This window comes from Rhinoraja longicauda, chromosome 16 (genome assembly GCF_053455715.1).
Source record: "Rhinoraja longicauda isolate Sanriku21f chromosome 16, sRhiLon1.1, whole genome shotgun sequence".
Classification (NCBI taxonomy): Eukaryota; Metazoa; Chordata; class Chondrichthyes; order Rajiformes; family Arhynchobatidae; genus Rhinoraja; species Rhinoraja longicauda.
The window spans coordinates 29,313,382-29,328,289 of NC_135968.1; the positions used below are offsets into that span (position 1 = coordinate 29,313,382).

Consider the following 14,908-nt stretch of genomic DNA (forward strand, 5'->3'; position numbering starts at 1 on the left):
TGAAATTTTAATCTAAGTCTGTTCATATATTCATCCATTTCTTGTGGCTGACAGTTAACCTCACTTACCTCTGGCCGATCACAAATTACAGTTTTAAATTACGGCCAGAGACTGTAGATGCTAGAGTCTGGAGTGAAAAAGAAAAACAAAACTGCTGGAGGAACTCAGCAGATCAGGTAGCATCTGTGGAAGGAAATGGCCCATTAACGTTTCAAGCTGAGATCCTTCACCTGGATCCTTCACCCTCACCTGGGGTATAATCAGTGTAAAGAGGTGAGGGGGAGCGAGCAAGAAGCTGACAAACGATGGGTGGATCCTTGTCTGAATACACTTGTCGCATGCAGCTCTTGCTCCCGTTATACCAGCGATCATCCCTCCACACAGTCCAGATGAACGGTCTCAACCTTGTCAAGAATTTAACTGGGCTCATACCAAGCTCAAACCTGGTGCTCTGGAAAAAATTAATCAACTGAATGTTTTTTTTGAAAAATCTTTTATTTGGTTTAAAACATTCTGGTTTACATCTCAATGTTCCGTTCAATTTGATGACATGGTCAGCATAGGAAGCCATTATTGTCTTGTTAAGTCGGAGTCTATCCCTGTGTTTTCTCGTAGAGTCGATCAATCTGCTTTTTGAAAAATTTGCTTAATTCTGATCTTTTGGCCTTCAGTGTTGGAGTCAAGAGTCCATTTTCAATAGTGAACATGTGTGTGTGCAGGTACAAGTCCTTTATCTAGAGAAGATCAGGAAAACTATCAAGACTAGAAATGATCCGTTCACTCGTTCCTACAACAATACCAATGAGCAACCAAGTTGAGCTAACAGCTCAGAGTCAACGTTGCTCTATTTTTACATACAGTTTCACCTTTTATTACTTACATTTTTAATGCACATCAATTAACATGTTCTCATCTCGACCATTAGCTATATGTCTTGTAATGTTACTTCCATCGCAGATTGTCAACACCTGCAGTGTTTTGCTTTTCCAGAATAGTGTGTAAGTTTGCAGAGCAGGCACCAATTTCCTTTCAAATCAAACTCCAACTGGCCAAGAGGGTAACTATTAATTGACAATGGAGTCCATCATCAAATGAACAGTCACTTACATCCCAATTTGGAGTTAAATCTACAATAGTGATCAGGAATGCTCATTACATTAGTAACTAGGGCATAACCCTCGGGTAACGTCCATATTATGGATTCATTTCTACAAGACACGTAATGCAATGCATTTGTGTAAAATATACAGGAATAACAACGTTCCTTTAATTTCCCATTTGGAAATAAATTCCCCATTAAAGATCTGCAACTATTTTAATCCGACAAACTAAAATTCAACCAAATGTTAACCAGAATAGGCATAATGTTAGGTTGCATTACAGCTTGATTGGGGAACAGCTCTGCCTATGACCACAAGAAATTGCAGAGACATGTAGATGTAGCCCCATCCATCACACAGATGAAAGTTCTCACCATTGACTCCATTTACACTTCATGTTGACAAAGCAGCCAACATAATCACAAACTCGTTCCACCCGATCATTCCTCCTCTGCTCATATCCAGCAGAAGGTACAGAGGTTGAAAGTGGGCACACCAGACCCAGGTTCAACTACTTCTCTTTGATCAGGATTCTGAAAAGGTTAGGCCACTGTCCGCTTCATTTCTGATATAGAAGTATACCAGGAGAAATTCTGAGCTTCATAGGTTAGTATATCTGTAGTGATTAGTTGGGAAGACCTGACTCCATTCTGTCACCTTCAACTTGATCCCACCACCAGTCACAGCTTCCCATCTCCACCCGTTTCTGCCTTCCAAAGATACCACTCCCTCAACATCTACTTGGTTCACTCATTGCTTCCCACAGAAACCACCTCATCCCCAGGCACTCTCCCCTACAACCACAGGAGATGTAACATCTGCCCCTGTGCCTCCACCCAGGACCCCAGCAGTCCTTCCAGGTGAAGCAGAGGTTCTTGTGCATCTACTGTATCTTCTGTTCCCAATGTGGCCTGTACATTGCTGTGACTAGACTGTTTCGACAAACACTTGCGCTCAGTCCACCAAGGCCTACCAGATCTCCCAGTTGCTAAACTTCCCATTCCCATACTGATGTTTCTGTTCTGGGCCTCCTCCATTTCCTGAGTAAGGCCACACGCAAACTGGAGGAACTTGCGTAGCTTACAATATAACGCCAACATCGTACAAGAACAAGGGCGATCGCAGTGACTGCAATAACTACAGGGGCATCTCACTCCTAAGCACTACAGGAAAGGCCCTTGCCAGTGTGATCCTACAAAGACTCCACAGACTCGCTGACGGAATATACCCTGAGTCCCAATATGGTTTTCGTGAAGGTAGATCTACGGTGGACATGATCTTCTCCCTGCGTCAAATTCAAGAGAAATGCAGAGAGCAGCAAAGCCCATTATACATCGCATTCATGAATCTCACAAAAGCATTTGATTCTGTCAGCAGACGCAGCCTTTACCAGGTGCAAGAGAAGTTTGGGTGTCCACCACACCTTCTAAACTTCATCCAGTCCTTTCACAAAAACATGCATAGTGCAGTTTGATGGCGCTATGTCGGAAAGCTTCCCCATGAGAAGCGGAGTGAAGCAAGGGTGTGTCCTAGCCCCAACTCTGTTCGGCATCTTCCTATCTGCCCTTCGCCTTCCCAACAGACACGGAAGGAGTCTACCTCCACACCAGACGTTATGGAAAACTCTTCAATCTAGCAAGATTAAAGGCCAAGACGAAGGTGAAAACTGTGCTCCCAAGGGAACTCCTGGACACTGATGATGCTGCACTCATCGCCCCAACAGAAGGTGGACTTCAAAGGCTAATGAACAGGATGTCTCATGCCTGCAATGAATATTGACTGACAATCAGCATTAAGAAGACTTGTCATGGGTCAGGGCACTCCACTTCCCCCTCAAATCAGCCTAAACACCAGTTTACTGGAATCCACGGTGACTGATAGCCACTCTTTGGATGAGGAAATCAACTCATGCATCGGAAAGGCAGCAATTACCTTTGGGAGACTAACCAAGCGGGCATGGAAGAACAGGAAGCTCACAACCAAAACCAAGGTCACTGTCTACAAAGCCTGCGTATTGAGCACGCTACTTTACAATAGTGAAGCTTGGATGGCCCATCAACATCAAGAGCGGAAATTGAATAACTTCCATTTTCGCTGTCTTTGCTGCATCCTGGGAGTTTCTTGACAGGACAAAATCACCAACGAATCTGTCCTCTCTCTAACCAACATGCCTAGCATCCCTGCCATCCTCAAGCAGAAGGGCCTCTGCTGGCTTGGGCATAGACACAGGATGGACAATGGGCGTAGCCCAAAAGATATGCTTTATCGGGAGGTTGCCAATGCTCGGAGACCAAGAGGAAAACCAAAGCTCCGCTACAAGGACATGACGGGATATGACGAGCTTCAATATCGACACTGACAACTGGGAAGCGGCTGCTGAGGACTGTGGCAGGTGGAGGAAGGACCTCCAGGCGGGCACGAAACATCATGACAGCATGTGGTCAAGACCCTGGAGCACAGGTGCCAACGCCGCAATATGGTCAAAGACAGCAGCCACGGACTCCCATGAACAACGACCAGAGACGACCTTACCTGTGGAAACTTTGGAAGGATCTGCCTGTCACGGATAGGCCTAGTCAGTCACACAAGGAAATGTAACCACAGATGAAAGATCCCCCTCTCCAAGCAGGACAACGCCAAGCCGCACCATCATCTCCCGCAGATGGACGGGTGCCAGAGGAAGGAGCTTACAATCCAAATGGTATGGACATTGAATTCTGCAATTTTAGGTAACCTCTGACAACAACCCCCCCCCCCCCCCCCTTGTCTCCCCCACACTCCACCTGGACTCGCACCCATTTCTCTGCTCCATCTACAATCCTTTCTATGGCTTCACCTTTTTAATTTTTTTGTCTCTAGGGTTGCCAACTTCCTCACTTCCAAATAAGGGACAGGGTGATGTCACCGCCCCGTGCCCCACGTGACCTCACCCAGCCAGCGGCCACGTGCTCCAGCTCCACCAATGGTGGCTGCCCGGGCCGGGAGGCGGGCTGCTATGCAACCTCGGTTAGGCGGCGCCTGAGCCTACACTGTCCGGGACTACAGTGTCCGGGCCTACAGCGCCGTCAGGGCCTACAGCGCTGTGCGGGCCTAATACAGGACAAGGGTGGTCCCGTACGGGACAAACCAATTTAGCCCTAAATACAGGATGTCCCGGCTAATACGGGACAGTTGGCAACCCTATTTGTCTCGTACCTGTTTTTTCATCTCTGGCCTTTGTGCAACCATCTGCCTATCAAGACCCTCGCACCTGTTACTTTTATCCTGCCCCTTCTCTCTTACAGCTTTCTATCCCCCACATCCACCTCCAACAATCAATATGAAGTAGTGTTCCAACCCAAAACCTCATCTATCCATGGTCTCCAGGGTTGTTGCCTAACCCGCTGAGATACTCCAGTACTTTGTGTCTTAATTTATAATGGTAATTTCCCACACAGTAAATATACCTGTTCAAATGATTTTAGTCCGGCTTCTTTTCCCAACTTAACCATGTCTTCTAGGATAGCCTTCTTTATTTCCTAAATAATGGGTGGGAGAAAGACAGAAACAAGTTTGGCTATTTCATTTTAGTTTGGTAAACTTGAAGCAATCAAATGTATTAGAATCAATGAAATCCCAAGAGGTGCTGTGAATTTTTGTACCGATGCAGAATTTTGGTTCAATTTAAAAGAACAAGGCTCAAGGTTGACTCGGAGTCATGGAAATTATTTGCAAAGGGAAAAAATAATGGTGTGAATTCTTAAAAGTAATCAGGATAATGCAGATCTATCAATCTCAATCATCTATATCTCAATGAAAAGCAGAACCCTTAATTAAACTAGGTTGATCCTGTGCTTCTCAATTGCATCAATCACACTACCTTTGAAAGAGGCTAAACCCTTCTGCATTAATTATAACTATGATAACTACTTCAGCAATGTGTCAAATATCAGTATGTTATCGTCTGAAGAAGGGTCTCGACCCGAAACGTCACCCATTCCTTCTCTCCTGAGATATTGCCTGACCTGCTGAGTTACTCCAGCATTTTGTGAGTATATTATCCTTTATCAATTAGAACAAATCAACAAATAAAATACCAAATTAGTTGCAAGATCTATCATAGCTAAATATGAATCAACAACTTGAAAATTAAAGTAAAAATAAAATTAAAATTCCTACCGGAATCTGGCATAGCTCTTCGTAAGAGCCTTCGAATCCTTTACCTGCAGCAAATTTTGGAAGTACCTCTGCATCAGGAACCACAATGCCCACCAAATAAGACTGAGAAAAAAGAAAGGTACAATACAATTGATTGAGTACACTGGAAAAGATTGTTGTTCCTTAAATTACGAAGCTTATGAAATGTTTTACTTTTCATAGTAATAATTCAGCACATTACAGGCCAGATTTTTCCAATCACTATCCAAAATGGCTATATAACTAAAGTAAAATGTAAGCAGTAGGGAGGTTGTTTAACATTTACCTGCAAGCTGTCTCCAGCAACAAAAACTTGGGCAACAAGACCACTCTGAATATATACATTCTCAATTCTTTCTGGTGCAATATATTCACCCTGTGCCAGTTTAAATATGTTCTTCTTCCTGTCAATTATTTTCAGTGTTCCATTCTGAAATAACAAGAGATTGCTTCACATTTCCAATAAACGTTGCACATTTGCCAGCCAAATTTTGTTTAGATTAATTCTTAAAAGCAAAAAATGTGAACCGCACAAATCATCCATTGCTCTTTAACAGCAAAACCTTGCATCTGACATTTAGTTCATCTTTCTTCATTATTTTCCATGTAATGTTGAAGCACTCATTAGTCCTAAACATGTCTGAACAGGTACATTGCAACTACAGATGCAAGATCAGTTAATTGTCCAAGCCTAAACAAGCTTCTGAGACAGTTAATAAGCAATTGATTCATCAGATTTAGATAAAAAAGCTCTTGGTTTTCTGCCGCATTAAGTAATAATTAGCTCCGGTGCAGTGACTTTGCAGTAATTCAATTGGGATGAAAGATAAATACCAAGTGCAAAATTTAAGGTCAAATCTTTGTCATCCTTCAGAAAACTGCAATTCTCTGAAAATGTTATTGATTTAAAGGGCTTCTTAATAGGTAGCTTTTCACTTTTTATGTCAAGATATGATTTGGTGAAAGTTTCTCCTCCTTCCCCCCCCCCCCCCCCCCCCCCCCACAATTCTTGCACCTTACTTAAGATCAAGTAAAACTAACAAATAAATTCAAACCAAATGAAAGCCTGCAAAATGTGGAAAGGCAGCATTCATAAGCATCCTCCTGATAAAAACAATGTTGCAAACAAAGTGTTTTTAAATTTGGACAAATTTGGGTTGTTTTCTCTAGAACACTGGAGGCCGAGGGGAGAGCTGATAGAACCATTTAAAATTGTGAGAGGCTTCGATAAGGTAGACAGTCAGAATCTTTTTCCCAGGGTGGAAATGTCAAAGACTAGAGGACGTAGCTTTAAGGTAAGAGGTTGATAATTTAAAACAGACGTGTAGGGCAAGGTTTATTTTAAACAGTGGGTGGCGGGTGCATGAAACACGCTGCTAGGGTTGATGGTGAAGGCAGGTATGGAAGTGTCATTGAAGAGGCTTTTAGATAGGCACATGGAAATGCAGATAATGGATGGAAATGGGTCATTTGCAGGCAGATCAGATTAGTTTATCTTGGCATTATGTTTGGCACAGATATTGTGGCCCAAAGGACCAGTTCCTGTGCTTCTATGTTTAATGTTCTAAAAGGAAGGAAATGGCAGGTTCTTATTTCAATGGTGAGCCATTTGTCCTACTACAATTAAATGACAATTGACTTAGGTCCAGAAAAATTACACAATGATTTTTCTCAAAAAAAAATTTACAGAACATTTAAGAGCCTATTACAAAAACAGACAAGAGAGCAGGGATTTGAAAAGACCACATACAAGTTTTTTGCTATATTAATAATCTTACAGGCAGCCATTTTCCAACGTCTCCTGTATGGAGCCATCCATCAGAATCAATAGTTTCCAATGTTTTTTCTGGGTCTTTCAGGTAGCCTTTGAACACATTTGTGCCTTTGACGCACACCTAGATTGGAAGAGCACACAAAGATAAGCAAGCAGCAAAAAAAATGTATGAAGCATAAAGTCAAGTTACAGTATGGTTTTCTTTACCTCTCCTTCCCCTTTAGCAGCAAAGTAATTCATATCTTCAACATCAACTAATTTCACAATGTTGCAAGGAAGTGGAGGACCAACATGGCCTATAATGAAAAATAAGACACAAGGACCTTGGATCAGTATCGAAAAAGAAAGCTTTATGTTCATAATTCTCTCAAACATTGACCATCTAGTAAACAGGACAAACGGATCAATTATGGGTTTTTTTTCTGGATTTGCCAAGATCCACTGTACTGATTGAAGAAAGTTATTAGAAAGTAGGTGTTTTCATTGAATTTTCTATGTATATATTCATATCTCCTTTGCCTATCTGGAAATTTTCTGTAAAGCATGATACAAGTTTGCAAATGTCATTAAAATAGGTGGCATTGCAGACAGTGAAGATGATTATCAAGAATTACAGTGGGATCTTGACCAGTTAGGCATGTGTGCCGAGAAAGAAAATTAAGTTTAATTCAGAGAAGTGTAAAGTGTTGCATTGTAGGAAGTTAAACCAGGGCAGGATCTTCACAGTGAATGATAGAGCCCTGGGGAGTATTGTAAAACAGAGGGGTCTATGAGTAATGTTATAGTTCCCTGAGATTGGTGTCACAGGTATTTAGGGTGGTGAAGAAGGCTTTTGACATGCTAGCCTTCATCAGGCAGGAAAATGAGGATAGAACTTGTGACATTATGTGACAGTTTTACAAGACCTTGGTGAGGCCATATTTGGAGTATGGTGATCAGGTTTGGGTCATCCTGCTATAGGAAAGATAATAAGTTGGTAAGAATGCAGAGAAGATTTACAAGGATGTTGCTAGGACTCAAAGGCCTGAGCTTTAGGGAGAGATTGGGCAAGCTAGGATTTTATTCCTTGGAGTGCAGGAGGTTGAGGATTGACCTTACAGACTTGTATGAAAACGTGAGGAAAATGGATATGGTGAATGCACAGAGTCTTTTCTAAGGGTAGGGGAATCAAGAAGTATGTGTAGATTCAGTTAACGACTTGAAAGTCAAATGCAAATTGATAATTAGCTCCTTTGAGAGGAAGCAAAGGGGAAAATAAGTGTTAAAAAACAAGTTACCAGCAGTAGCATCTCCAGCCATTGAGAAGGTACATCCAGCAGTGCATTCAGTTTGCCCATATGCTTCAAAAATCTATTAACAACATAAACAAAATGGATCCCAGTTCATCTCTTATTAATTTAAAAAGTCATATTTGTGATTACTTGATCTCCATGCAGTAATTTCATTAAATTTTAAGCCATTTCTTAACATTCCAATGTTTTCACACATCATTTCTTATATAAACATTTGAAGACCCTGAAATCTTAAAACTATTTGCAGGGCAAAAGGTAAATGCAAATGAAATAACAGCACAGCCTATAAGTCGATACATACTTGACAGCCCAATGCTGCCCGGAGTAAGGTCAGAACTGCAGGGGAAATGGGAGCTGCTCCTGTCACCATCATGCGGACACGTCCTCCCATGGTATCCTGCAGTAGATAAAAGAATTTAGAACACCATTTTAAACGCTTATTAAAAAATAAAGACGCAATAAGTTGTCACTTTCAGCACTAGATTAAAACCTGCAAATTATAGATAATGTTCTGTTAATAGTATTTATCTAGATGATAGGAAATCACTCAGCTCTGTTAATATAAATTAAATTCTCGTTGTAGCGGTCCATCGGGGGGAATGATGTCTGTTGTTGCCATTTGTACGCTATAACCGAGTATGGCATTATCAGTGTATGTAGTTGAAACAAAGAACTGCAAATGATGGTTAATACACAAAAGGACACAAGGTGCTGGAGTAACTCAGCAGGTCAAGCAGCATCACAGGAGAACATGGATAGGTTATGTTGGAACCTTTCAGGCTGATTCAGTCTGCTGCTTTACTCCATGGTGTGTTAATTCACCTTTAAACTAGACGCCGATGCCTCTGGTCTGCACCAGCGAGCCTTTCTTCACCCATCGCATGGTCCTTTGTTGTGGCTCACGTTGTTGCCCCCGGCTGGCAGTGCTTTCTTCAGGCCACTGCCACAGACAGGGTGCATTTGGTCACTTTGGGTCTGTCTCCCCTCTCACCAGTGGCAGCTTTTTCCTGTACGCTGTCACTTTCTCTCTTTATTAAGATCCATTCAATAATTCTCCTTGCCATTGATATAAAAGAAGTGGCAGCAGGTGAGAGGGGAGGGAGCTCCACAGTGACCGAGCACGTTCTGTCGTTGGTGGAGGTCTGAAGAAAGCGTTGTTGGCCAGAGACTACAGCGTGAGCTGCAGCAACAGCCGTGTCAACCAGACTGTGCTGTGAACACAAGAACACAAGAAAATAGGAGCAGGAGTAGGCCAACCGGCCCCTCGAGCCCGCTCCGCCATTCAATACAATCATGGCTGATCCTACCCCAACCCCCTTCCCACTATCGCCCTTCTTCCCACCCAAAAGAACCGTGTGATCTCCTGGGAGAGGCGAAAAACCGGATAAAAACCCAGGCCAATTTGGGAAAAGAATCCGGGAAATTCCTCCGACCCCAAGCTAGGTGATCGAAACTTGTCCAGGAGATTACTCAGGTCTTACTATACTAACAATAGCTCATGTCCACTTCCCTGCCCGCTCCCCGTAACCCCTAATTCCCTTGTCTATTAAAAAACAATCTATTTCCGTTTTAAATTTATTTAACGTTCCTGCTTCCACAGGTCCCTGAGGCAGCGAATTCCACAGACTAACCACCCTCTGAGTGAAGAAGTTTCTCCTCATCTCAGTTTTAAAAGAGCCCCCTCTTATTCTAAGACTATGCCCCCTAGTTCTGGTCTCCCCGATCATCGGAAACATCTTTAGCGCATCCACCCGATCAAGGCCCCTCACGATCTTATACGTTTCAATAAGATCGCCTCTCATTCTTCTGAACTCCAATGAGAAAAGTCCCAACCTACTTAACCTTTCCTCATATGTCAACCCCCTCATCGCTGGAATTAACCGTGTAAACCTTCTCTGCACTGCCTCCAGAGCAAGTACATCCTTTCTTAAATATGGACACCAAAACTGCACACAGTATTCCAAATGCGGTCTTACCAATACTGTATACAGCTGCAGCAAAACCTCCCTACTTTTATACTCTATCCCCCTGGCAATAAAGGCTAAGACTCCATTGGCCTTCCTAATCACCTGCTGCACCTGCATACTAACTTTTTGTGATTCCTGTACTAGTACCCCCAGGTCTCTTTGCGTTGTATTACCACGCAGCTCCTCCCCATTTAGAAAATAACTTGCTTTATGATTTTTTTTTCTCCAAAATGCATAACTTCACATTTATCAGTATTAAATTTCATCTGCCAAGTCGCTGCCCACTCTCCTCGCTTATCTATATCCTTTTGCAGGCTTTTTCTATCCTCCTCACTCCCTGCTTTTCCTCCCATTTTTGTGTCATCTGCGAACTTGGATATATTACACTTGGTCCCCTCGTCTAAGTCATTTATATAAATTGTAAACAGCTGGGGTCCCAGCACCGACCCCTGCGGAACCCCACTAGTCCCCTGTGGGGGGGAAGAGGTGCTCTCTGGTGCACCTTGCGAGCCGGGGGCGGCATCGGAAGCCGGGGCTGTAAGCGGCCAGGGTGATGGTGCGAGCTGGGGGTGGGGTTGGGCAGCTTTGTCCGTTATAATTGAAATCTGTTATAAAGGGGTCCGGTAAAACAAGGGTTTACTGAATTACATCCATATACAAGGATCTTATATGTATGTGGTGGACCTTCGTAGGACAATAATCAGCCAAAGTGTGACACCAACCCACACATTCCCAAAAAAGATTAACCTGCCTTATCTTTCTTCAAGAAACCTCTTTGGGGCCAAATAAAACAGCTACTCTACCATGAGACACAAATAACTGCAGATGCTTGCCTTGAATGAGTGGATGGTGGTAGGATGCTTCCAGTAGCGGGAGAGTCTAGGACCAGAGAGCACAGCCTCAGAATAAAACAACGTACCTTTAGAATGAAGATGAGAAATTCCTTTAGCCGGAGGCAGGAGAATGGGGTTGAGAGGGAAAAATAGATCAAGCCACAATCGAATGGGAGAGCAGACTCAATGGGCCAAATGGCCTAATTATGCTCCTATGTCTTATGGTCTTATGTTCTAATCTTCAGCAAAAAAATAACGTTGAGTACTGATGCAGGGTTTCAACCCAAAATGTTGACCATGCACTTGCCTCCACAGCTGCTGCTTGACCCATTGAGTTCCTCCATGTAGCCTGTGGTGAATTAGTTACAGAACAGTATTTGCAGATCTAAATATACTTTCCCAGCTGGAATTACAAAAACATTTATAGGCAAGAACACTCATTAACAAAAGTATTTGGATAGTTAGCTTAGCGTTCTGTTACAACATCCAAAAACCTAACCAGGAATTACTTTTACAAGCAGCTACATTAACCATTGCTATAAACAGACAAATGTCACCTAAGTTATGGTTTCCTGCTCTGGATAAGATAAACAATCTATACGTACCTGAATTTTGTTGAAAAACAGTTTATCCCATAAGCTGTCATTTCTAATAATTCCTCTGGAGAGATCAGCTTGCTTGCTTCTAAGAGCAATATTTAACACCCATCTTTTAAAAGGGGGTGGAAACGAACTTTGCACCTAAAATAAAAAATAAGCGTTAAATAAATTTAAATTCTTGAGCAGTGTTTGGAATTTCTGAATTAATCAATCATGTTTTTTTTCTTTTGAATGAAGATCTTTCGGTGCAAGAAGTTACATTTCATTAAACACAAACAAAAACAACCTCAAATTATCACTCTAAATAGGTGCAATAAGGTTTGATTAAATAGAAGGCAATACTGTGCATCCAAACCATGAGGTAGAGTGCAATTTAATCTCTCCCGTGTAGTACAGTCAATGAATAGCAATGGCTGGATACAAGGAGGGAGAAACCACCAGTTTCCAGTGAGTCTTCAGGCCCCCACCCCCCGCCCCCACCCTCAATTAAGTCAGCTTAATAGCAGAGGCGAGAAAGAAAGAAGTCCAAAAACAATTATACAAGTCAGCAACCAAAGAGGGATATTGAGTGTAGTGGTTTGGATTGTGCTATCCAGTGGCTTGATGTAGATCTCCCAGGTCACACCAATGCACGGGTCAATACAATTCCCAGTCTGTGCCATGGAATAAGAAGGTCAGTAACACGATGGAGATTAGATGGCATTTCATCCGACAACCTCTCCATCAGCAAGTGCACCAGGTCTGAGGCAAAGTTCAGTTCTATTGAGCTGAGGAACTGGACACATAATGCGAATGGATTTTTAGCTCTACACCACCCATCGCTGACATATGGAGCACAAGACCGCTCATTTGAATGGAGTCACCAAATTGGGCTGAAATGGCAAGTGATTGTGTTCTTTTAACATTTTAGTCAATATTTTTCATTAATTTATTTCACTTCACATACTTGATGGAAAAAGTATTATTTAAATTCGTAATTATTTATTAAATGTAACTGTTTTTGATTATTAATATTTTAAACCAGGGAACTTTGAAAGATTCTAGACAATCAGGCTACATCAACGTAGTTTTGTGGAAGGGAAATTAAGTTTGACCTACTGATTGGGATTCTTTGAAGAAGTAACATTTACAGTAGATAAAGGACATTGATTGGTGCATGATAGACATAAAATGCGGGAGTAACTCAGCAGGACATGCAGCATCTTTGGAGAGAAGGAATGGGTGATGTTTCGGGTCAAGACCTTTCTTCAGGCTGATGCATGATAGTTAGATTTGCAGATGCTATTGGATAAGAACTAGGGCGGCCACAGTGGCACAGCAGTAGAGTTGCTGCGTTACAGCGCCTGCAGTATCAGAGACCCGGGTTTGATCCCAACTAACGGTGCCGTCTGTACGGCGTTTGTACGTTCTCCCCGTGACATTGTGGGATTTCTCCGAGATCATCAGTTTCCTCCCACACTCCAAAGACGTACAGGTTTGTAGGTTAATTGGCTTGGTGTATGTTTAAATTGTCCCTAATGTGTGTAGGATAATGTTAATGTGCGGGGATCGCTGGTCGGTGTGGACTCGGTGGGACAAAGGGCCTGTTTCCGCGCTGTATCTCTAAACTAAACGAAACTAAGATATTGCATCAAAAGTTATTGCCGAACAAAAAGAAAATTCATAATGTGGAAGGCAACATGGTGTGGATAGAGCACTATTGGCTAGTAGAGTAGGCTTAAATTAGTCTTGTGGTTGACAAAATGTTACCTGGATCTGTGCTGGAGTCTCTACATGTTACTATTGGATAAAAGCACTGAAGGTACGGTTGTTAAATTTGCTTATGACACAAAGGAAGATAGGAAAACAAGTTGTGAAAGGGATTTTAGGATGTTGCAAATGGATAAAGGAAAGGTAAGCAAATAGATTAAGATCTGGCAAATGGATTATAGTGTGGGTAATTGTCCATTTTGGCAGAAAGGTAAAAAAAGGAAGCACGTTATCTCAACTGTGATAGACTGCGGGCTGTGAGATGCAGAAGGATTTTGATTTCCAAGATCATCATTTTTACGGGTAAGCAGGAACAGCAAGTCATTAAGAAGTCCAACCAAATGTTAATGCTTGGTGAGGGGGATTGAATACAATAGTTCAGCTTCCAATAAGAATTGGTGAGGTCACATCTGTTTTCCTCATTTAAGAAATTATGTTGAAATGTTTGAGGCATTTCAAAGGTTTACTGAAAGAATAGCTGGAATGCGCAGGATGTTTTATGAGGACTGACTAGGCTTGTATTTGCTGTTGTTTAGAAGAATGAAAGGGAACAATAGATTGGATGGGTTTTGAGGATGGCAGAGTGTTGCAGGAATTGGCACTGCAGCTTCACAGCTACTGACAAACATGGAGCTAATCCTGGCCTTGTGTGTTGTCTGTGAGGTTTGCGTGTTCTCTCTGGGACTGTATAAGTTTCCCCTGGGCGATCTGTTTTTCTCAACGTGCCAAAGACATGCTGTTATATTAATTGGCAAATATAAATTGCTCCTTAGTGTAGGTAAGTGACAAAATAATCAAAGGGGAGATGATGGGCATGTGTGATGGAGGATAAGTTGCAGCGGTACAGGGAAAAAGGGTCTCGACCCGAAACGTCACCCATTCCTTCTCTCCCGAGATGCTGCCTGACCTGCTGAGTTACTCCAGCATTTTGTGAATAAGTGGATGCAATTGTTCTTTTGAGAGTTGGCATGGGCCCAATGAGTCAAAATATTTCCTTCTGTAGAGTAATGAGTGAGTTAGTAGGGTGGGTTCCACTTAGAGTACTATACAGCACAAGGGGATCACTGGTTACAAATAGAAGGTTGTTCATTTAAGACTGATGCATTGAAATTATCTCACATGGTGGGATGTGAGTCTTTGAAGCTCTTCTCTCTAGTGGGAGCATTTTTTTAATACTTTTAAAGCAGAGGTGTATTGATATGCAAATAGAAGAGAAAGAATACCATGGGCAGATGGGAATGCTGATCTGAGGTTACGATACGATACGATAGAACTTCATTTATCCCAGGAGGGAAATTGATCAACCAGATTATTATTGGTTTATTATTGTCATGTGTACCAAAATACAGTATTAAACGGTGTTTTGGGTACTATCCAGACAAATCACACCATATGGAAACATAGAAACATAGAAAGAA

The 14,908-nt window shown here is 42.2% G+C and overlaps 1 protein-coding gene across 2 annotated transcripts in view; it reads right to left on the reverse strand.

The window, feature by feature from the left end:
* Window positions 1-496: 496 nt before the first annotated feature.
* The window catches only part of acsl5 (acyl-CoA synthetase long chain family member 5), a 49,413-nt gene continuing 35,001 nt past the window's right edge, over window positions 497-14,908 (reverse strand). For both annotated transcript variants that reach the window (XM_078413502.1, XM_078413503.1), the window contains exons 13-21: window positions 11,748-11,882; window positions 8,644-8,739; window positions 8,328-8,400; window positions 7,258-7,346; window positions 7,055-7,171; window positions 5,563-5,706; window positions 5,259-5,360; window positions 4,547-4,618; window positions 497-734 (exon numbers count right to left, since the gene is read on the reverse strand). In XM_078413502.1, the coding sequence (XP_078269628.1) occupies window positions 594-734; window positions 4,547-4,618; window positions 5,259-5,360; window positions 5,563-5,706; window positions 7,055-7,171; window positions 7,258-7,346; window positions 8,328-8,400; window positions 8,644-8,739; window positions 11,748-11,882 (969 nt within the window). In that variant the 3' untranslated portion in view covers window positions 497-593. The remainder of the gene's footprint in view (window positions 735-4,546; window positions 4,619-5,258; window positions 5,361-5,562; window positions 5,707-7,054; window positions 7,172-7,257; window positions 7,347-8,327; window positions 8,401-8,643; window positions 8,740-11,747; window positions 11,883-14,908) is intronic.